Consider the following 23,642-nt stretch of genomic DNA (forward strand, 5'->3'; position numbering starts at 1 on the left):
CAACAGGCACCTTTGAACTCCTGAGCTATTTGGAGTCTCTTGAAACCACACATATTAAAGCACAAGACTTCTTTTTTTAATTATTATTTATTTTTCAAACTCATTAAGGCTTTGGAACTCAAGGGAGAACCTCCAAAAAAACCCTTTAAAACAAATATTTGCCATGGACGCAAGATAGAGAAGGCTTTTTTTTTTTTTTAGGGGAAGGACAGAACAGCCCAGCTCTAGTTTCACACAAACAAACCACTTTTTGCTTCCAGCATCTAATAGCCTCATTCAAACATGTTCCGACAAGCCAGAAAGTAACACTAGTAACCTTGCCAGATAATTTTTCCTCCTCTCTGGAAGAGATGTCAATCACCCACAGAGCATTCAAGGAACTGAATGGTATCTTGCTAAGTGAGTTCATGCTGTGTCCTGCACCATAAAAATATGGTGCCTTGGAGTTGAGCGTTACCAACATCAAAACCTCCAGACGGACACAGGACGTGATCCTGACCCAGTTCTTGCTCACCCCAGGAACGCCACGCACCAACCAGGCTTTGAAAACCAGCCTAATTGTCAGCAAAGTCCCAGGCTGTGCAAAGAATCTGGTCCCTTCCTTCCTAGTACTGCAGTTTAGGGATTAAATAGCTCAGATCCAGACTAAAGGCAAGCACCTCGTGAAATGCGTGGGCTTCCAAATATTTTTATCATTGGAGTGCACCCACAAGAAAGGATGCATCAGCATGGGTTACAGACCATGTTGTGGATGTTCCATCCCTGGAGGTGTTCGAGGCCAGGTTGGACGGGGCTTCGAGCAGCTTGGTCTAGTGGGAGGTGTCCCTGCCCAGAGCAGGGGGGTGGAACTAGATGGTCTTTAAGGTCCCTTCCAAACTAAACCATTCTGTGACTCTATAAACAGAGTTGAAGACCTCACCCAGCCATGCATATGTGGGAACTGAGATCATGCACGCAAAAAAAAAAGACCCAAAATGAAATACAAGCAAAGTACATACTGTTCAATTTGAGGTTGGATGGTCTGTATGGAAGCTCTCCTGGTGACCACCCAAGCCAAGCAAGAAGGACAGATTAAATCTCCCACTTTCTACAGCATGACAACACCCACAATTTACATGCAAGCCTTCCTTCTCCATTCCTTTTGCTCTTAGTGACCACTCCAGCCTAGTTTGGGCTCCTGGAAGACCATGTTACACTGCCGTTTACTACGCAAGGCTTACAGGGCTGCTTTGAGTCCCATGTTTTCTATCTGACCTCAGAAGCAAGCTTTGAAAACAAGCTACTACCTTTTAAAACACTGTAGCTATAGAAGAAACTTCTATTCTCCAGGTTTGGAAAAAGTAGCATGGGGGAACAAAAAGAAAAAAAAAAAAGGTGTAAATTTGCTTCGTAAAAAAGCCAGTTGCTGAAGATTGTCACATGCCTCAAAAAAGACAAGAACGGATTGTTGCACCGATGACTGCAGCTTCACCAGTTATTTCCAAAAGATTATTATTAGTGAGCAAAATCTTATTTTCCCCATTACAAGCAACTGTAGATTCTCACAGAGATTTCAGTTCTCCTCTTCTGTTTTTCATACCACCATGTCAAACATACCTGTACCAAAAAGTCTGTAAACTCCTCCAGGTAAGATACCTTTCACAAGTAAAATGACCCTGAAATAACTTTAAGAGCCAACGGTACAGAAGAGATGAATGCTTTTCCTTAAAAACAAACACAAAAACCCAACCCAACCTAGGAGCAAAAAATAAATAAATAAAAAAGAAGGAGGAAAACAGCTTCCTGGCTTATTAAAAACAAACAAAAAAGCCATTTTCAGGGAACTCAGCTGTAAGGAAAAAAAACTATGAGGAATTCAGAAGGAGCACATGCAGTCTCTGGTCTAGGCGTAACCACAAATCCTCCCTCAACTGGCAGCCTAATTACATGGTAAAACATATTTAAGAACCACCAGGTACAGCTTTATTGGCATATTTATAAATAAAGGCAGAGCAATTCTTTCTTTGAAAGGTCTCTCTGGATATCAAAATCTTTCCATCTTCAGACACCGTTTCCTCATTCTTAACTCCTACTTCTTGGAAGTCTGTCACAAGTGCCGCCAAATCCTTCCAGGGCTTGTATTTTGCTGCAGGTTAAATAGCAATTAAAGTAATTTTCCTGGAGCTGGCACAAATGTCTGAGAACGTCCATGGACACCCTGAAGAAAAACACTTCTGAGGGCACAGAAGGATCAAATTGTTTCACAAGAAAACCTGGAGGAACAGCTCAGGCTTGGGAGAGCCCCTGGCAATGAGGTGGGACAGTGGAGATGCAGAGAAGAGCTTATTTTAGTGGATAGGACCATCAAGAAGAGCTGGGTTCAGTGTGTCCTTCACCACCCTTAGACCATGTCTCAATGTGCATTTTAGGAAGCACCCAACCATTAGGGGACCAGATCTCTACTGAGCCCTCTGGGTGCTACTGCATCACAAGCAACAAGTCCATGAAGGCTTTCGAAAGCCAGATCCACCTAGAAATGCAGATGAACAAGAGCCAAGGAGATGAGGGAAGGGAGAAATGCTCATAAGAACCAGAGAAGAACACTGCAGGTTAGCTGTGGAGGGTGCATTTATATTTTCTAAAGCAGATTGATAGAAATCCAGATGCTTTTACTCATTTCAGTATTGAAAACAACCCTTTCACCTCCAAGCCTGGTGCGCTTCTGACCAGAAAGCAGCAGCTGTGGGTTCTGGATGCACCCCCAGACCAGATTCAGCCAGGTTACTCTAGGAGAGCAACCACTTCCCCAGCGTGGCTGAGCTGGAGGCTGCTGAGCCCAGGGAAGGAACCAGCACTGCCTCCTGCCAGCTGGTTCCCAACATGAGCACCCAACACCCCAGCAGCCACCCACCAGCCCCTGACCACCACACAAGGGGTACTCACTGGCTTTCTCCGTTCGTGCAAACTGCCCCGCTATCAACCACGACAGGGCTGTGACGGCTGCAAGTGCTCCTATGTGCAAGAAAGGGGCTGTGGCCTGCAGGACATGAGAAGAGGAGAGAAAAGGTGATGAACAAACCACCCAGCACCTTGAAAATTCATTGATCTTACACGCTTCATAGTGCATTAGACCACTCTGTTCCCAGTTGGATTTCACATCATTCCTACATCAGGCTCCTGCATCTGTGTTGGCCATCTCTTCTTCCAAAGCTTACCATCGCCTTTGGGACTCAGAGCACTATGAAGGCAAAGCAGGAAAGCTCTAAACCCCTTCGTGGGGAATAGTGCACCCAAACACACAGATATTTGGAAAAAGGTCTCTTTAGACACCAAGCAAATTCAAGTAAGGCTCTTGGTGCCACCAAGTTTTAAGTTCCTTGTAGTCCAGTTGAACACTGGTCAACAGCTCAATGTCTGGATGGAGATCAGTCACGAGTGGTGTCCCTCAGGGTCTGCACTGGGACCAGTACTGTTTAACATCTTCATCAACAACATAGGCAGCGGGATCGAGGACATCCTCAGCAAGTTTGCAGATGAAACCAAACTGAATGGTGTAGTTGACATGCCTAAGTGACAGGATGCCATCCAGAGGGACCTGGATTAGCCCCTTTGCTCCGCTCGGGGGAGACCCCCCTACAGTGCTGCCTCCAGCTCCGGGGCCTCAGCACAGGAGAGACACAGAGCTGTTGGAGCGGGGCCAGAGGAGGCCCCAGAGATGCTGGGAGGGCTGGAGCCCCTCTGCTGTGAGGTCAGGCTGAGAGAGGTGGGGGGTTCAGCCTGGAGAAGACAAGGCTCCAGGGAGACCTTATTGCAGCCTTTCAGTACTTATAGGGGGCCTAAAGGAAAGATAGAGACTTTTTAGCAGGGCCTGTAGTGCTAGGACAAGGAGTAATAACTTTAAACTAAAAGAAGATAGAGTCAGACTAGGTAGAAGGAAGAAATGTTTTACGCTGAGGGTGGTGAGACACTGGCCCAGGTTGCCCAGAGAGGTGGTAGAAGTCCCGACCCTGGCAACATTCCAGGTCAGGTTGGACGGGGCTCTGAGCAACCTGGTCCAGTTGAAGATGTCCCTGCTCATGGCAGGGCGGTTGGACTAGATGGTCTTTAAAAGTCCCTTCTAACCCAAACTATTCTATGATTCTATGAACACACTGGACTGCGTATCACCACGGTGTATCACCATGAAAGAAAGACTGAGATGGGTCTTGAGTCACGCTTTTGTTCTCCAATTGCTTGCCTAACTCTTTAAAAATAAAAAAAACAACAAGAAAAGGGAAGCACTTCTGAGAGAGAAATGTTAGTCACTTGTGTGAATGCTATTTTTTTCCCTCCTGTATTTATGTATATTTGTGTATTCCCAAATATACAGCAATGATCACCAGCAAAATATTTTGGGACCTCTTTTTGAGGAAGAGGAAAAAAGGAACAGAGAGCAGGTCTATCAAGAAATTAACAGTATGTAACTATTTTCCTCTAAAACTTATAATAGCCCTGCAGCATACCACAAGTCTTTCTTAAAACAGGACTAGAGCACAGAAGTTGCATTCTTTTTAGATATATATAAATTTATGTGCAATGTGAAAACAAACCCAGAGTATGCCTCCCCTAGGACTGGGAAGAGCATGATTCTCCAAGCGTGGACACTAAGACCCAGAGCACGACTAGCCAAACCAAGCAGAGGAATTGCCCTCTCCCATCCAGCAACTCCGAGTCACACCCAGCCTCAGTATTTTCCATCTCCAACCCTGCAGCCAAGTCGTGGTTTGAGTTTAAAGGAAAGAGCCCAGGAGGTAGAGACAAAGTGATACGGTGGCCTTGAAGACTCCACGGGAGTTTTGTTGCAAATTTTCTCATTGCCGAGATTTCCATTTTAGGAGTGATAAACGTCAAGACAGGGTTTTACACAGCAGAAAGACACAAAGTACATGGCATGTTGCTGCACTGTCCCCTTTGCCCACCCAGAGAAGCATCCTTGAAGACAACTTACTTGCAGTGAGATAAATACCATCTCCCATTCGTCATCCCAAAGCTGTGCTATCGATGACATGGTCACCACGGTTGTTATCAAGGTTGTCACGAGGCCAATCTGCAACAAACATGAGAGTATTTACATACTGGATCCAATCATTATCAGAGACCTTTTACAGATTGGGAAATGGAGAGAGAAATCTTTTGTATGCAATAAACGCCCTAAAACAACTAAGCCTTAGGACCCATAAGGAAAGCGGTTCTGGGTTGTGTGCTGTCCCAGTATAACCTCCCCTTTCCACCACTGAACATACAACACTGGGTTAAATAGTCCCAGGAGGACACATCTCACAGATGATCTCTCATGTTCTTCACACAGTGACCAATGGTATGGAAAGACCAGGTGCCAGGTTGCCCTGCCAACTAACTGGACCAGAAACAGCTTAAACACAGGTTGGGTTCTGACAAGCAACTTGAGCAGATGATCCCAGATTCTTGGAATTGGTTGCCTAGAGAAACTGTGGATTCTTCATCCCTGGAGGTGTTCAAGGCCAGGCTGGATGGGGCTTGGAGCAACCTGGTCTAGTGAGAGGTGTCCCTGCCCAGGGCAGGGGGTTGAAACTAGATGATCTTTAAGGTCCCTTCCAACCTAAACCATTCTGTGATTCTCCTGGCCTGCTGCAACAGACTGTGATGCACCAGTGCTACGGGAGGTTGGCAAACTTTGCCCAACTTGACTCTCCAACACTTCTGCTCAGGGATGAAACTTGAACACACACACACACAGACAATGATCATCGCACTTGTCAGTAAAGGGTGAACATGCGTGCAAGCGTGGCTGTCATCCCCATCACTACGCAGTCATCTCTGAGACGGTTCAGTGCAACATTGCGCATGGACGTGACCTCACCTGTGTCTGAAATGGCAACAACTGTGCAGTCAGCATCCAAGCCATATTGACAGAGCAGTTATAACAGATATTGCAGCCTGAGAGGAGGCTCTGGATGACAGTGGCTTAACTGAGATGGTAGAACAAGACCCAGTCCATCAGCCAGTTCCCCCAGCCTCCCTCTCCATGTAGAAGCACTCAGAAGTCAGAGCAGAGCAGTCAAAAGGAAAACGTCACCTCCATTTTGAAGGTAAAAAGTTCAAACCATCAAAAACTGTCATAGATATAACTCCAGCCGTAAAGACCTAAAATCTGGGCTGTCTGTCAAAAAAATAGTTCACCATCCTCCGCCTCTCCATCTGGTATCTCAGTCTCTGCTGTACCACATGCCTGCTGGATTAAAAGGATGCTGCTGCTCTGTGTCTCGATCTCATGTTCTGTCTAGATCTGAAATCTGCGTGGGAGACTTGGGCAGAAAAGGCCAACAAATACGTAACAGTGATCTAATCATCTAGGATGCACAGGACATCTCTAGGCTGATTTCAGATTTACTTAATACCTTAGACAAGCAAACAAAACCCCCCACATTCCCAATGTTTATGGAAATAATTTTTGTACATAAGGACATGATTTCTCATTCTAGTTTAGCCCTCGGTTCCCACCTGCTGTTCCTCTCCTAGATGCCCACAGACAGACCTGCCAACAGCACAAGAGGCATCCATAGGACAGCAGCGGCTTACCCCGAGCCTCCACCTTTTGGAGAACATGAACAGAGCACATGGGGCAGCAGAAGGGGGCAAAAGATCCAGCTGCTCCAGGTTGAAGACAATCCCTGAGCCAAGAAGCCGCATCCAAACCAACTTTCAACCCTTACCAACCCATTTCTGCACATTCAAGCAAGGATGGGATTTACTTGCTTACTTAAAAGACATCCCCCAGCAACCTACAGTGGCAAGCCACACTAATTCAAGATATTTCCACATTAAGGACTCTGAAATAATAAAGCACAAAGCAATACACAGTGGACAACTGCCCACTGTCCACAATACAAAGTGGACAACTGCACTTTGCCATGAGGCCCTGCACACAGTAGTCATTCTGCTCCTCCATCCTCTGGTGGTCAGACCTCTGGGCCACCTGCCAGAGCATAACCCCAGCACACAACCCAGATTGAATCTACTTTTCATCCACTTTATATTGCCCCAAGTTGAACTCAGAATTCATCAGCAACAGAAGACCTTATCAACTAGACTTCTCCAGTACAGCCCTAATTCCCCTTGACATTTCTGCCCTATGCAGCACAGAGGTGGTCAAGTGTATCTCCATTTTATCATTTCATAGAATCATAGAATCCTTTAGGTTGGAAAAGACCTTTGGGATCATTGAGTCCCACCATCAACTCCACTCTACAAAGTTCTCCCTTACACCATATCCCTTAACACCACACCTAAACGAGTCTTAAATTTCTTCCTCCCATCAGCTCCGATTTATTGCTCCTTACCCTTCCCCCCCATGCATCTCCCAACTTGGCTTACGATCCTCAGCTGTTTTTGCAGGATTACGGGAGAAAACTGGAAGAAATTGTGCTATTTGCACATACCAGCCTTTCCCACGTGTTTTGATCTATATTTGACAGCAATTCAGCACGGTTGCAGAGAATATTGACTTCATCCAGACTCTTATCTAAACGTCCTTAGAAAGCCGAGGGAGGTGTGGGGAAGGGAAGAGAGAGATGGAGCAACACATCAGAGCTGTGATGAAAGGTGGACTTTTTTGGAAGAAGGGAAGGAAGAGTAGGTTTCTGTAGGCAAGAACTAACCGATCTCCACCAAACTGATCTCAGACTTACTCATCCAAACCCACCAGCCACCTGGAGCGTGTCTGAAAAATATCATTTCCCTCAATGAAGAAACATATGTTAGACCCCAAAATCAACAATTTATTTTCCAGCAGCAGTCAGACGGCCTCCACCCCCTCTTTGCATTGCATCCCCTCCTCCCGAGGAACCAGAATTTCTATAGTTTCTAGGAAAAAAAAAAAAAAAAAGAGAGGGCGGGGAGGTCTGTGCTCTCCCTGTCCTGGGGGGTGGTACATCTGTTCAGGCTCTGATCCTGAAAGACCTTGTCGTGTGCAGAACCACCAATTTCAGGAGGAGCTGTGTATTAGCAGATTTGGGACTGGTCCCTTAATTACCTATTAGCAGAACGCCAATTACAATTGAATCCTGCCAAGCTATTTTCTTTGGCACCATCTCTCCCCTGCAGCTTGCTACATACCCTTCCTCTCCCCTTCTCTGCTCTAAACACCAGATCTGCATCTTCTCTTACGTTTCATGGCATTTATTTTATTTTTTTTTTTCAAACTGCATTACATACAAATCAGGACCTCCTTAAGTTCCAGCAAATCACAACCTGCACATTGCACTCCCCCAGGTTTAACACCTACATCTTCTCCCGAGGCTGTTCGACAGTCGGTTCCTCCAAGCACGTCCTGAAAAGCTTCACATCTGTTCAGCCCCTCCTCCAGGGATGGGTTCACCACAGAAAGGAGCACCAGGGAGGTTCATAACAGTTCACTGAGCCAAGACCAAAGTCCAGCTGCTCTAATGACACAGTGTTTCTCAATCTCCAGAAGTGGCCCCCCTGCCAGCAGGTACCCCAAAGCATTTCACCAACCACGGAGCACAGTTACTGTCCCCAGGCTTTGACTGCCCCTACTGTGAAATTTGCTCAGTCCTCCGAGATGAGGACACATACACCACAGACATCTGAAGTTTATGTTCTTCCCAAAAACACCATGAAGATAAAGTACCACATACACCACCCTCTCCCTTAGACTCCTGTTTTATTGAGATCCTGCTCCTTTCCTGTGTGGCCAGCAGTTCAAGGGAGGTCATTCTTCCCCTCTGCTCTGCACTGGTGAGGCCACAACTGGAATACTGTGTCCAGTTCTGGGCTCCCCAGTTCAAGAGAGACAGGGAACTACTGGAGCGAGTCCAGCGCAGGGCAACAAAGATGATGGAGGGACTGGAGCATCTCCCTTATGAGGAAAGGCTGAGAGAGCTGGGACTCTTTAGCCTGGAGAAGAGAAGGCTGAGGGGAGACCTTATTAATGTTTACAAGTATCTGAAGGGTGGGCTGAAGGAGGATGGAGCCAGACTCTTTTCAGTGGTTCCCAGTAACAGGACGAGGGGAAACGGGCACAAGCTGGAACATAGGAAGTTCCGATCAAATATAAGAAAAAAAAAACCCAAACTTCTTTACGGTGAGGGTGAGAGAGCACTGGAACAGGCTGCCCAGGGAGGTTGTGGAGTCTCCTTCTCTGGAGACTTTCAAGACCTGCCTGGATGCAGTCCCGAGTAATGTGCTCTAGGCAATCCTGCTTTAGCAGGGGAGTTGGACTCTAGAGGTCCCTTCCAACTCTGAAATTCTGTGATTCCACGATCCCAAGCTGAGAAGAGCCATTTACCTTGTGAAGCCAGTGCAGGTTCATTTGCTGTCCCACAGCTATGTGACATAGTGCTAGTATCTGGAAAAGAAGAAATCAAGAGTCAGACAATGACACATCACAACCATCATGTGGTTGCACATGCAGGAACACACCACCACCCCAAAAGACAACCCAACAGGCCAGGGAAGAAAACAGAGCTGAGGATGGGTCCAGCAGACAACACCTAGCTCACCTGTACATACAGATCCTCTCCAAAGCCAAGGACATGGAGGGAAAGACCAGCCTCTGAGAGGCAGGGAGTTGGAGAACCTGGCCCACGGGTATGCAACTCCCAGGACCTCAGGAAGAACACTGACTACGTGGGGCAGTAGTGGGTACCGGCATGCCACCTCAATGGACACCACCTTAAATGTCCCAGCACCCTGGGATGAGTGGAAACAACTTGTACTTGTGATTGGCAGATACGCCAAAGAGGGGCTGGGCCATACTAAGGGAAATAAAAGCTGTATTTCTCCTCAGGCCAGCTGCACTGCCAGTATCAGGGTCTCTATCTTTGCTCTTGATCATCTGAGGTCAAAGACCATGTGTTTTTCCACTTTCCATTTATTTTAGCGACTTAGGACTAAGAGAGAGGGAGAGAGAAATCGATTCTGAAAGGAAAATTGCTCAAGTCATAGGTGGACTGAGAAGTTCATACCCTTTTTAAAACAAACACACAAGCCTTTAGGAAATTGCATTTTATTCCACTCACCAGTAACACTGTAATGTACGTAAAGCCAGCAGCAGTTGTTACAAGTATTGGAATGGACCAGTCACTCCAATATCCCATTCGGTTATACAAAAACCTGAAAGATAAGCGTGAAGGACAGATTAAGAAGAGATTCAACACCATAGTAACTTCGTGAGGATTAGACAAAAACTTTAGAAAATGGACCTTTCCCTTTACACCGTACAGATGAGAGATACGCAGCAAAAAGAACAAGTCGCTTTGAGAGAAAATCCAGTGTTTGTGCTTTGATCCCTCATGGGAAATTAACTCTGCAAAGAGGAATCAGGCAATTATGTCAAACTCAGAAACGTTACTTTGGAAAAAAAAAAAAAAAAAAAGAGTCATACAGGACCAGAACTTGTTTTCAGAAAAGTATTCCATACAAACAAGGGAAAAGTATCCCCACATGTGGCGGTGGTTGGCTAAACATTAGATCCAATGCTGCCCCATGTGCTCATAGACTAATAAATACAATATAGAGATAGTATCGAGGACAGGGGATGAAAAAAATCAATGTTGCTGTGCAGAACTGTGCTATATACTTAAGATGTAAATGCTTTGCAGAAGGACAAGCTGATGGAAGAAATTGGCTCTCCTGTACCTGTCAGAGACAGTCGCCCATTCCAATAGACTGTAAAGGTCTAATCCTGAGCGGAGACTGTCAGGAGTTGTGCTCAGAACTTCCCCTAATGGGGCTGGCTAGAGGAACCGCATCCTTCTGACCTTCTCATCTTCAACTGACTGAAGGGTTCATCTGCCCAGCCTGAAGGATGCCTATGGGGTTTCTTTGGCTCAGTGGGTTCCCTTGTCCTGGTCCTTCTGTTTACCTTAAAGCTCTAAGAGATGGGTCATTCAACGGCTCTGTGATCCAACCTTGGCACGAGGCAGCAGCAGTGACCTGATGCAGCAGCAGTGTCCTGATGCACCAGACAATCAAAGCAGGAACTGAAGCAAGGTTAGGCCGGTACTGAGGTATAGACGACACCCTACTGGTACATCTCCAACCTAGCTTTCTTTGGTTCCTCTAGGCCATCACTCACCAGCTTCCCTGCACACGTACAGAACAGTTGCCACCTCGTCAAGACTTAGCAGCACAAAAGCGCAGAAGCCAAATGTTCTTCCTATAGCCCAGTGGCCACAGCACTGCACTAGGAACAGAGAAACCCATATTCATTCCCTGCCTTAGCTTTTGAGATTGCAGTGGTCTTCCCCTTCCACCTCTCCAACCAACAAGCAGAGAAGTAGCCTTCATCCTCCTGCTGAAGCTGATTTTCTTCTCTCCTCTGTTTATCCAGGTATCCTCCCCACTCTCAGTTATCAGGTTTTCTAACCCTGCATTTCAGAGGGCAGATCCAGCTCAGCATCCTGTCTCTCCTCATCACTTTCATAAAGCCAAAGGGCAATGAAAGCTTTATGAACAGGAGCACCAGGTGAAGCTGACCATTATTCACAGCAGCAGCATGGTAAGAGACACTGTCCCTTGTGCCCGGTAGAGGGTCTCAAATGTCAAATTTGCATTTAAACAGCAATATGCTTCCCAGTAAAACTGTCCTGGAGTTGAATTCTGGAGTCATTAAAGCACATTGCAGCAAAACTGCAGCAGGACACAAGATAGACTCAGTCTACTACCTTCCCTGGCCAGAAATGCAGAAGAGCACCCAGGCCTGACCACACCAGGAGACAGACAGCCAAATCCCAGAACCCTTCTTGCAACTTCTGAGAGTTCAAACCTGACCTGGATTAAAACTTTTTCCAGTGGATTTTTAGAAAAAACACATCACTAGGTTGACTTGGATTGGTACAGCAAGGACAAGATGGTTATGGGGTGGATGATGATCAGCCACAAACTCTGGTCTGGCAACTGCCCCATCTATTCTGTCCAGGAGTAAAGCTCCTAATGTAGGATCTGGAGAGCAAATGCTTGGGCTCAACAAACATGACCCACATCAAGGTTCTGCTTAGAAAATATTCAAAGATCCATAACAAAAGGGATCTGGAGGGATTCAGACATGCTGTTAGTAAAAAAGAGGGAAGAAAGAAGAAAGGGCTCCTCTGAAGCCTTTGCTAATGCCATGACCAAGAGCTTCCTTAGCTCAGCTTCAGTACACATAAGTTTCTGCTCTGATGTCCCCTCAAGTGGCCCTCTGATAGTGTCAGGTCTTCACTTGATGTGCAAATGACTGTTTTAAAATGCTGTTTCCATGGTAGTTATGAACCAGACGAGCCTTCTCCACAACCAAGGAAGAAAAAATTTGCTACACAGGTTTGCATTTATAATTCTGCTCCAGAGGGAACACAGCCAGGTTCACAAATTACAGTATCTCCCACATCCTTCATTAACCAACATTGAGCTTTCTGTTACAGTCCACAGCTTGCACACTGGGGATCTATAGTATAATGCAATTAAGAGTAGACACCACAAGGAAATGCCCAAAGCAATACATTAAAAAAAAAAAATAATTATTTAAGAGCCACAAAGCCTTTTCACCGACAAGGACCTCATTGCACATTCAGCCTTGCAGAAAAAGGTAAAAAGCCTGCAGCAATACATGCCAGGCTATAATTTTGCCTTGTCTTTCTAAAGCCCATTTCAATCCCAGAATAGTCCCTTAAGCCTTTACAAGTTTAAGGGTCAAATTGCCACATTTATGTAGGTAAACCCTACCACTGCCACAATTTAATTAGATCAGTTTGGTTTTATATAGATCTGTGCATAGAATCATAGAATCATCTAGCTTGGAAGGGACCTTTCAGATCACGGAGTCCAACCATCAACGTAACACTGACAAAACCATCGCTAAACCATCCGCTGTTGGAGCCTGAACACGCTGCCTGAACCGCAGGCAGGATTTGCTATGCTCATCTGTAGGTTTCTGGTACCTCTTCAGTCACCTCTGGCAGATGTTCATCAGCATTTAGCAGAGCTCTGCACATCTGGGTAAAGAAACGAAGAACATCCTAATGAATTCAGGTTCCAAGTACCATTATAGTCAAAAGAACACAGAAGAGAGGGATTGCAACACATTGTAGTTTCAACTAGAATAACAAGGCTTTCCATTAGCATGCTAACAGCCTTGCCAAGAAGGATGAAGGACCTGGGGTTATGGAGGACATGAAGTTGAATGAGCCAACACGGTATCTCCACTGTGAATAAGTCAAACTACTGTGTGGCATTAAGAGAAGTGTCGCCAGCAGACCAAGAGAAGCTACTTTCCCTCCTGCTCATCACTGGTGAGGTGGCACCAGCACCACAGTGCCCCAGTTTGGGCTTCCCCGTTCAAGGAGGATGCATAGGGGGTCCAGGGCAGAACTACCAAACCAAGATTGTGAGGCACCCGGGGAACATAGCTTACTAGGAAAGCTTGAGGAAGCTGGGCTTGTTTAGGCTCACAGGGAAGAGGCTATGAGATGATCTAATTGCCGCCCACACTGTCTGACAGACAGTTATGAAGATGATAAAATCAAACTCTTCAAGAGGGACAGACATTGTCACAAGGCGAAATGGCCCTAAGAGGTTGGGATTAGAAAATCTTCTCCTTACAGAGGGTGGTGCAGTGCTGGAACAAGGCCCAAAGATAGGGGGGAAGTCTTCGTCCTTCGTGTTTCAAGACTTCAGTCAATCTAGTCAACTGCTGGCAATAGTCCTCCTTTGAGGGGCTGTTTGGACACATGCCTCCAGCCTTTCTTTACCTACTGTGGTGGGACAGGTCAAAGAAGTGTAGTGTAATTGCCTGCGCATGACCTGGGACAACGGCCTCTGAAGAGCTTCAGAGGGCAGGAACAAGCTCAGGTGCTCATCACACCAATGTGACAGCAATTCTTTGTCCTAGCTTCTCCAGAGAGCCCCTGCCAGTAGCTCGCTGTGCTAAGTCCTGTGCAGAGGTGGAAGTTGCCCCAAAGAGCTCTCCCTCTAGTCTGAAAGAGGTCATGGCTTGCAAACAAATCAGTGGAGCAGAGAGAAAGGCAACAGGAACAAGCATCAAAGAAACCTTGTCCACAAACAATGCCCAGAAGTGATAGCCGCTGAAGAACCACAAAGGTGGAGTTTCTAAGAGCCAGGACCCCACTGCATCTCATCACCAACAGGTTCACAGCCCTGTTGGGACCAAAATGATGCTTTCGTCTCCTTTACACCCCATCTGGCTGAAAAGTGTTCTGTTTAAACGGAGCCCACACATATGTGCTGGGAGGGAAGAGGGCCAGGCTCAGCCTGAATCGACCCAGTGGAAATTGTTTCCTCTCTGCCTGGAACCGGCGTGGCTGTAATTAAAACCTCGCCCTAATGTTATCATCCTCCCTCCCAGCCTTTCCGCAGCATTTCAGGCTGTTTTTCAGAATCCCTGCTGTTCTCCTCAACCTCTGGTGCCAGCGCATGGGGCAGGGATCTAATTGAGGTTACAGCACATACAAAGCACTGGCCCATTCTCAGCGTTGAATGGCAATGCTCGAACAGATGTAGCCCTGATATCTGGCATCCAGAGAGCCTCTTCCATGACTCTTGTGCAGAAGAGGTCTTGCTTTTCCAGTGTCATCAATCCAAAAGTGCTTCTAGCACCCTGCTCACACCAGGTTGCACAGCAGGGGAAGGGGCTTTGAATGACATGTGTGGGCATTTTAAAGCCCAAATACCTCTTACATCCAGAGCAGACCACCACATTCCTACATGAATATTTGGGAACCCCAAACTTTGCAGTGCCATGGCTGCAATGCCCAGTCACAGCACCCCCAGAGCTTTGCTTCATCTCTGCGTGAGGTCTTTTTAGCCCATTCTCAACATTGAGCTGAGACAGATTTAGCTTTGCATTGGAGCAGGCTAGGAGCGTTCACATCCTTTACTGAAGGTATAAACCAAAAGAAAGAGGAGTTGTAAAACACCCTTTTAAAAAAAGGCTTTTTTTTTTTCATGCTTGTGTTATAAAGACTAATGGTGATGGTTTCGGTTCTCAGAGTGTGGGTCTGAGCAAAAACAAAAACCGCACTCCTGGGAGGAGACAGCTCACGTCATTCAGTTAGCAAACACTCTCCCTCACACAACTGCAACAACTAAAGCAAATGATTTATTTAAGGGATCAACTACCCACTGGGTTTTAAAATGCACTTTACATATTATCTTTGACTACAAATGATGTCAAAGCAGTTTGGTTAGAAGAGAGCCCAAGGTACTGTCAAAATGTTTTAAGATGCTGCTGAGATAGTAAAAGGGAGAATAATTTCCAGCACTGTGGGGAGCTGGCAACACCCTAAACTCCCCAGCACATCCCACTGGAAAGCTTGTTTTCAGCTCCTTCCAACTTCGCAACATTTTCCACACCCATGTCTGCTTCAGGCCGAATTCTTGTCATTTATATGTTGTGGGAAGTTGCAGCCAAATTGCTCAGCCACTTCCAAAAACAGCCAACCATAGAAACAAACAAACAAAAAACAACCCGAAAGCTTCTACATGATTTCTGCACCATCTTTGGTTTCACATGGTGTTCACCAGAGAGCGCACCTACCCCAAGCTCCGTTACAGCCACGCAATGGAGACATGAGGACACATTACATCTATCAGTGAAGACAGGCAGGAGAAGTTCTCCTTCAGTCTCACTTCCCACCTTGCTTGCCCTTTACTGTCATTAACAAGTGCATCTGAAGGACGCTAACGCATCCAACCCAGTGTCAAACAGCTCTTAGAGGCTTACGATGGCAGCCAAATTTGTTAAAGGTTTGCCCCTCTCACAACTGGGAAACTCTACTCACCAGTTGATTTCATTGTAGTCATTGTGAACTTCCCACCAGAAGTAGAACCAGACCAGGGTCAGGAAGAAGGACGAGGTGAGGATGAGGAACCAGAGGCGCTCCCACTGCGGATGGAAGAAGAAGTCAGTGTTAATACTATCTCATTTCAGGGTCAGTGCCCCACCCTAGTCCCACGTCTCATCTAGAAGCTGTTGAGATCAGATGGAGGACATTTGGTGCCCCTGCCCATATCAGCAGGTTGGAACTAGATGATCTTTAAGGTCCCTTCCAACCCAAACCATGATTTCTCAGGGCAGATTTCAGACCTTTCTCCCCTGGAGGGGGTGGGAGATACAACCCTGCTCCCCAGCTCTGGACAGAGGGGTCACTGATGTAGATCCATCCTATATAGGGCTGGGACACCATTTCTCCAGTTCTCAGGGATTGTGGAATGAGGGAGCATTTCTGGATAGCTGGGGTTGGTTTTTTTTTTGGTTTCTGGTTGGGTTTTTTTTGAGCGAATTGTTTAATTAACTTTTCCATTCACATGTGAGAGATGCAACTTGAGATCTTACTCTCATGGGTTCATCGTAAATGACTGAGTAGTTATCCCACAGCAAAGGCTACGCAGCAGTTTAGGGATGCTACTACTACATGGACACACGAACTCCTTCCCCCAGGGCACTCAGATCCTGCAGAGCCCAACCGCCCATCCGCAACTTTTATTCCCACCACCACCACATATGTAAGTGTTTTACAAATAATACGTCAGGAGGAGAGACCACACGAGCATCAGATGAAAGATATTTGCACCAACATTCAGTTTTGGGTGAATGTTTCAACTAATACCCCGCACCCCACACCCCCCAAAAAAAAAGAATTAAAAAAATCCCGAACACGTATGTTCAGTGCCCCACTCCAATAGCACAGGTAAAATCCTAAATGACAAGGACATCCGTGAAGAGAACAGTGTTGCAAGGAAACCATCCCTAACCAGCACCATTTCCACGTGGCTTCTTGTTGCTTTTACTCTGCGGGCATTAAACAGTCCACATATGTGTTTCGGTTTCAACCAGCATCCAGTCTGTTCGGAACAAAACACTGAAATAAATTTGCTATGGAAAATATTCAAGTGAATCCTCTCTTAGAATGAGCAAGAAGGGTTGAAAATTGAAAAAGTGCATGAGTAACTCTACTGATATAATTCCCTTCTAGACCATGGGCACACCATCAATCTCTTTTGAAAATGCCCTTTTCTCTAGTGAACTGTCTCATGGCTTTTCAATTATGCAAAACAATGTAACCAATATAAACACTGTTTTAGTGACATAAGAAACACTACTATTCTTTGCCTTCCCCTTCCATCATAAGGGCTGAAGCTATTTACTGCACCGTGCGTGGACTATGTTTCATCATGCATCACCCTGGATACCAATCTTGTGATACAGCTCTTCTTTGCACGCTCCATCTCAAAGAGTGCCAAAAGAAATAGAAAGCCATAAAAAGGGCTGGAATTATTTAATTTCTGCCGAGCCAAAAATGATGTTTTCTGCTAGAAATTCCCAATTCTGGGCCAGGGGTTATGGTTAAAACTTATCTTCAACTGAGCTCAAGTTTGTTATCCAATTTAAGATTAAACCTCTAGTAGCACCAGGTGCCTAATTCCCATGCGGGACTTTGTGTTCCAGATGAATGGGGCTAAAGAGAAGGGTGGCTGGAGAGCTGCCCAGCAGAAAAGGACCTGGGGGTGTTGGTCAACAGCCAGCTGAATAGGAGCCAGCAGTGTGCCCAGGTGGCCAAGAAGGCCAACAGCATCCTGGCCTGTGTCAGGAACAGTGCGGCCAGCAGGCCTGGGGCAGTGATGGTCCCCCTGTCCTCAGCACTGGTGAAGCTCCACCCCGAGTGCTGTGTCCAGTTTTGGGCCCCTCACTCCAGGAAAGCCATTGAGGTGCTGGAGCGTGTCCAGAGAAGGGCACCGGAGCTGGTGAGGGGTCTGGAGCACAAGTCTTGTGAGGAGCGGCTGAGGGAGCTGGGGGTGTTCAGCCTGGAGAAAAGGAGGCTGAGGGGAGACCTTCTCGCTCTCTACAATCCCCTGAAAGGAGGGGGTAGCCAGGGGGGGTCAGGCTCTTCTCCCAAGGAACAGGCCATGGGACAAGAGGAAATGGCCTCAAGTTGCCCCAGGGGAGGTTTAAATTGGATATTAGGAGAAATGTCATCCCCGAAAGGGTTATCCAGCATTGGACCAGGCTGCCCAGGGCAGTGGTGGAATCACCATTCCTGAAGGGATTTAAAAGACGGGTAGACATAATGCTTAGAGATATGGTTTACAGATGGTCTTTGTCAGTGTTGAGTTGATGGTTGGACTCAATGATCTGAAAGGTCCCTTGCAACCTAGGCAATTCTATGATTCTAAAATGAACCAGAAGGTGATACAAAGGGACTTCTACAGTGCACCTATCAAGTACATTCAAAACCACATGGCCCAACTGCTCTGCCATGAGCTCAGAGACTATCATCTCCACACCTCCTGCACAGATACGTGCCTACATTCACAGGTGAGCTCCTGGAAGGAAAGCACTGAGGATGGAATGGGAGTTTCCCCCCCAAGCACCCCACCTTTGGTAGCAGGATGCCAGCGATAGCACCTATGTCAGTTCCACAACCACCAGGAGCCTTCCCCAGTCCCAAAAGCAGCACCAAGGCTTCAACATCTCTCCACAATGAGCCTCCTCCACACCGACCACCACTGCACAGCCAAGCCAACCCTTTCCAACCAAGCAGCTTCAGATTAAATCCACCCATGCAACACCTGGATTATGTAAACACCCAAAACAAAACCCACTCACGACTTCACTCCATCCCACCAAAACTCACCAGGAGAAAGCGATTGTGAACCCTTTCAGCAGACTATGACTATTTTCTCCTGCATGCCTTTCAGGTCTGCAGATCTCCAAGCTTCCAAACCTCACTTTCCATTTTGTTTGCTGGGGTTTTTTTCATCTCCATTTGGGTCTAAAACCTCCTTGCACTTATCAGCATCACTGCTGAATCGGTTAACTGGACAGGTTTTTGCAAGGCAAGTGAGGTTTTAAAGTATCTCAAGTTCTGACGACAAACATTGCTACAAAAAAAATAAATAAAAATATCCTCCAGCTCTTTAAAGGTCATTATGGGATAAGCTTGGCCAGTATTCATGCACTGGATGACACTGATTTGATAAACAAACCAAGGAAAACATTTCAGAACATGTCTGGGCTTTTTTTTTTTTTTCGATATATATTCCACCCCCACCCCACCCCATTTCCATGCAGGTAGCATAGCTTGTGTCAAGCTCTCCAAAAGCTATTTCTGGTCTGTCCTTGGCAGTGCACTTGCCAGATATATTTGCCTGGCTGATTTTGTGAAAACCCATTCAAATTCTTCAAGGGCTGACATACTTCAGTGAGTTCAAGCACAATTCTGAGCAGGCTTTCAGAAGAACAGGGAACAAACCTGCCAGGTCCTGCACTTGGGCCACAACAACCCCATGCATCGCTACAGGCTTGGGGCAGTGTGGCTGGAGAGCTGCCTGGCAGAAAAGGACCTGGGGGTTCTAATTGACAAGCGGCTGAACATGAGCCAGCAGTGTGCCCAGGTGGCCAAGAGGGCCAATGGCATCCTGGCTTGTATTAGAAATAGTGTGACCAGCAGAAGGAGGGGGGTGATTGTCCCCCTGTACTCAGCACTGGTGAGGCCACACCTTGAGTATTGCGTCCAGTTCTGGGCACCTCAATACGAGAGAGACATCGAGGTGCTGGAGCGAGTGCAGAGGAGGGCAACAAAGCTGGTGAAGGGCCTGGAGAATAAATCTTACAAGGAGCAATTGAAGGAGCTGGGACTGTTTAGTCTGAGGAAGAGGAGGCTGAGGGGAGACCTCATTGCTCTCTACAACTACTTGAAAGGACACTGTAGAGAGGCTGGTGCTGGTCTCTTCTCACAGGTCATTAGCGATAGAACAAGAGGGAATTGGTTCAAGCTGCAGCAGGGTAGGTTTAGGCTGGACATTAGGACAAAATTCTTCCCAGAAAGAGTGGTCAGACACTGGAATAGGCTGCCCAGGGAGGTGGTGGAGTCACCATCCCTGGATGCGTTTAAGACTCGTTTAGGTGTGGTGTTGGGGGATATGGTGTAAGGGAGAACTTTGTAGAGTGGAGATGATGGTTGGACTCGATGATCCCAAGGGTCTTTTCCAACCTAAATGATTCTATGATTCTACAAACTGAACCAGAATCTGAACCTACATGAATCTGACCTACATGTGCAATATATTGGATTTAGCCCATGTACAACCTCTCTCCAACAGACCCTCATCAGGAGAGCTTGAGAGGCCCCCACTTTGCAAGCCCCCTACATGCTTTAAAGCAAGGTGAAATCTGCAATATGCAACAGCTTCAAGCTTCTACTGCCAAAAATAAAGACTTAAAATCACATCATCACGATCACTCAATCACAGCCACAAAAGTAGGTGGAGGAAGTGGTGCCGCTTCACCTACAGAAACTCAGGCAGAACCACTAGAAAGTCTGAAGGTGCTTGAAAAAGTGTCCACATTTTCAGCTCCATGAGAATTTATAAGTTGTCAGCGTTGACATTTTTGGCAGTTCTTCTAGAAAACCTTCCCTTCGCCACACTTTCCTTTTGGTTTCTCCCTCTTTCCATGGGAATAAGATGGACATGCTCACTACTTACCAGTTACTCCCAACTAAGCTTAACCCCCTGAAGATCACACGGCACTCAGTATTGTCCTACAAATGAGCTCGACCAAGCACATCTGCATTAACACCTTCATTCCTATCAGGATGTATTTTGGAAGTAACTCACCCTTTTGTCCTGCTTTCTGTGTTCTGGTTCACTTCACTAAAGGCCTTTGGGTGAAGTTAAACCAGAAGGTTTGCTACAGAAGTGAACCCAGAAGTTTAGGGCAACAAAGATGGTTGAGGTATTGAAGCATCTCCCTTATGAGGAAAGGCTGAGAGAGCTGGGACTCTTTAGCCTGGAGAAGAGAAGGCTGAGGGGAGACCTTATTAATATTTACAAGTATCTAAAGGGTGGGTTGAAGGAGGATGGAGCCAGACTCTTTTCAGTGGTTCCCACTAACAAGACAAGGGGTAACGGGCACAAGCTGGAACATAGAAGTTCTGATCAATGCACCTCAACCACTGATGGACACTCAGTCCACAGGACCAGATAAGAGCTAGTCCTTAGTGACCACACCACCACCTCCAAAATGCTCCTACCATGGATGTCAGGATCTCAGTATCAACTATCTCCTTCCATAAACCTCTTCTCTTGGGCCACACTACTTTCTAATGCAGATGTATCCATGATGTCTTGCAGAATCGTACAAAACAGTATTAACCTCGTTATACCGACATATAATTTTAAAGGAAAGCAATAAATGAAGAGTTGCCTTTTTCCTCAAGCTGAACGGCCAGAAAGGACATGTACCATGTGCTCAGATAACCCCAACCCCGCCCAAAAAAAGCCAACAGGTAGATGGGTGAAGTCTTGGCAGAGCACAGCCACTGAGATGGCCACAGCCCAAAGAAGGATGGGGGGAGTATCAACTAAAATAAGAGAAGTGACCTTGAAGCGAGAATATTTAAAAGGGTCAGGCACAGGTTGAAGATTTTGCACTGCAGAAGCACTTTTAAAAACAGGCATCTTACACTCCCTGCACTTGTGATCTCAGGTCCATCGTGTGGCCACTTCTGACAATGGGAATAAGATTTCTTACTCCAAGGGTATCCACAGACATAATCAGAAGAGCCCCAAAAGAAAAATGAAGACTGAGACATATTGCCAAGTTGCACTTTGTCACTGATTTTTTTAATTTATTTTTTTTTAAAATCACAGAATCCCTAAAAAAACCCAAATAAACAAACAAACAAAAAAAAAATCAGTGATTCATCCACATTCTCCACCATTTTTGTGCATCTCCAGTCTTCACGCTGTGTCAGGTGGGAGCATAACCAAAGTAAGGAAGGATGACAAAATAAAAAAAAAATTACATTAAATCGCCACAGAAAGAACCAGTTTGTGATTCAACTGTGAAGTTGCCTCATGTGTTTTACCTGCTCTTGTGCAGGAAGTTTTAATCTAACTTGTTAAAAACAGCCTTGAACTTTATATCACAGAGCACAGAAGAGACTTTCCAATTTGGGGGATTAGTTTCGGTTAACTGAAGTTTGCGCCAGCCTATTTTGCTGCAACCCCCCAAGACAAACGAAGGTCGCAGCATTATTTACCACCTGGCACCAGTGGCACAGGAAAGCAGAGAGGCTCAGGAAGATTATTTTCTTTCCTGTAAGATCTGTAGGAGATATTATACACACTACATACACACTCCCACCTACCCCTCCTACAGGGACTATTTCAATTTAGTTAAGCTTGCTATATTAGAAGCTATGAGGTTTCTCACCCATTTCTACATTCTAGCTGATTGTACATACGCTGGAAGACATCTCTTTAGTGTGATACCATTTGTAAACCACAGAAATTCACCAATCAACAGATCCGTACTACTTAAAAAGTTTCTTTAGAGGAGGTTCCCTGGCTGTCACTAGAGAGCAATCCTCTGCCAAAACAAGCCACGTGCAGAGCTAACACGCATTTGTCTGCCACAACTATTCTCTGCTGAATTGTGGACACAACTCAACGCTGTGCCGTTCTAGAGAGGCCAGAACCATGACCATTTGATAATTCATAGAATGGTTTAGGTTGGATGGGACCTTAAAGACCACCCAGCTCCAACCCCCTGCCCTGGGCAGGGACACCTCCCACCAGACCAGGTTGCTCCAAGCCCCGTCTAACCTGGCCTTGAACCCCTTCAGGGATGGGGCAGCCACAGCTTCTCTGGGCAATCTGTTCCACCATCTCACCACCTTCACATGAAAGAATTTCTTTCTAATATCTAACCTTGAGCCAATGGTATGCTGTCCCTTCTGAAAATACAGCTGCCTCCTCCAGCTGGGCGGAAAGGAGGAGCAGGTTGTGTGTGTGTGGGGGGGGCATTTCACTGACCTTTGGGAATATACTTGGCTGTAGATAAGCAACTTAATGTGATCTCACAACCTGTTGTACCCCTCTGTTCTGCCTGCATGCCCCAGACAAGGCTTGGGACACACTTTCTGACTGACTCAGCTTAATTATTAAAAAAATACTTAAACCTTGAGAAGAGGCATAAATGCAATGATAGCCACTTTTGAGCAATGGAGACTCACCCTGGGCAATCTTGATTTTAAGATGTTAAATGTTCCTTCTCTGTTCTGAGTTCAAATCACGTTCTATTCGGATCCTGATGCTGTGCTGATCTGCTCTCTTTAGGAAGATAATGGCCAATTTAGTAATCTAAAGGCTTAATAAAGTGTTCATCAAATAAGAGAGGCTGAGAGAGTTGAAGGTGTTCAGCCTGGAGAAGAGAAGGCTCCGCAGAGACCTTGGAGCCCCTTCCAGTCCCTCAAGGGGCTCCAGGAAAGCTGGGGAGGGACTCTGGATGAGGGAGGGGGGCCATGGGACGAGGGAGAAGGGTTTTAAACTGAAAGAGGGGAGATTGAGCTGAGATCTTGGGCAGAAATTCTTTGCTGTGAGGGCGGTGAGCCCCTGGCCCAGGTTGCCCAGAGAAGCTGTGGCTGCCCCATCCCTGGAGGGGTTCAAGGCCAGGTTGGACGGGGCTTGGAGCAACCTGGTCTGGTGGGAGGTGTCCCTGCCCAGGGCAGGGGGTTGGAACTGGATGATCTTCGAAGGTCCTTTCCAACTCTAACCATTCTGTGATCCTGTAAAGGTCTGCTCCATTTTAAAGACAAGAAGAGACAAGGCTAGATCCAGCTGGT

At 46.4% G+C, this 23,642-nt stretch overlaps 1 protein-coding gene across 4 annotated transcripts in view; it reads right to left on the reverse strand.

The window, feature by feature from the left end:
• Nucleotides 1-23,642, reverse strand: part of GDPD5 (glycerophosphodiester phosphodiesterase domain containing 5) — a 194,276-nt gene that overhangs the window by 36,964 nt on the left and 133,670 nt on the right. For all 4 annotated transcript variants that reach the window (XM_063327275.1, XM_063327247.1, XM_063327265.1 and 1 more), the window contains exons 3-7: nt 15,795-15,898; nt 10,038-10,131; nt 9,305-9,364; nt 4,967-5,065; nt 2,923-3,016 (exon numbers count right to left, since the gene is read on the reverse strand). In XM_063327275.1, the coding sequence (XP_063183345.1) occupies nt 2,923-3,016; nt 4,967-5,065; nt 9,305-9,364; nt 10,038-10,131; nt 15,795-15,898 (451 nt within the window). The remainder of the gene's footprint in view (nt 1-2,922; nt 3,017-4,966; nt 5,066-9,304; nt 9,365-10,037; nt 10,132-15,794; nt 15,899-23,642) is intronic.

Source organism: Chroicocephalus ridibundus, chromosome 1 (genome assembly GCF_963924245.1).
Source record: "Chroicocephalus ridibundus chromosome 1, bChrRid1.1, whole genome shotgun sequence".
Lineage (NCBI taxonomy): Eukaryota > Metazoa > Chordata > Aves > Charadriiformes > Laridae > Chroicocephalus > Chroicocephalus ridibundus.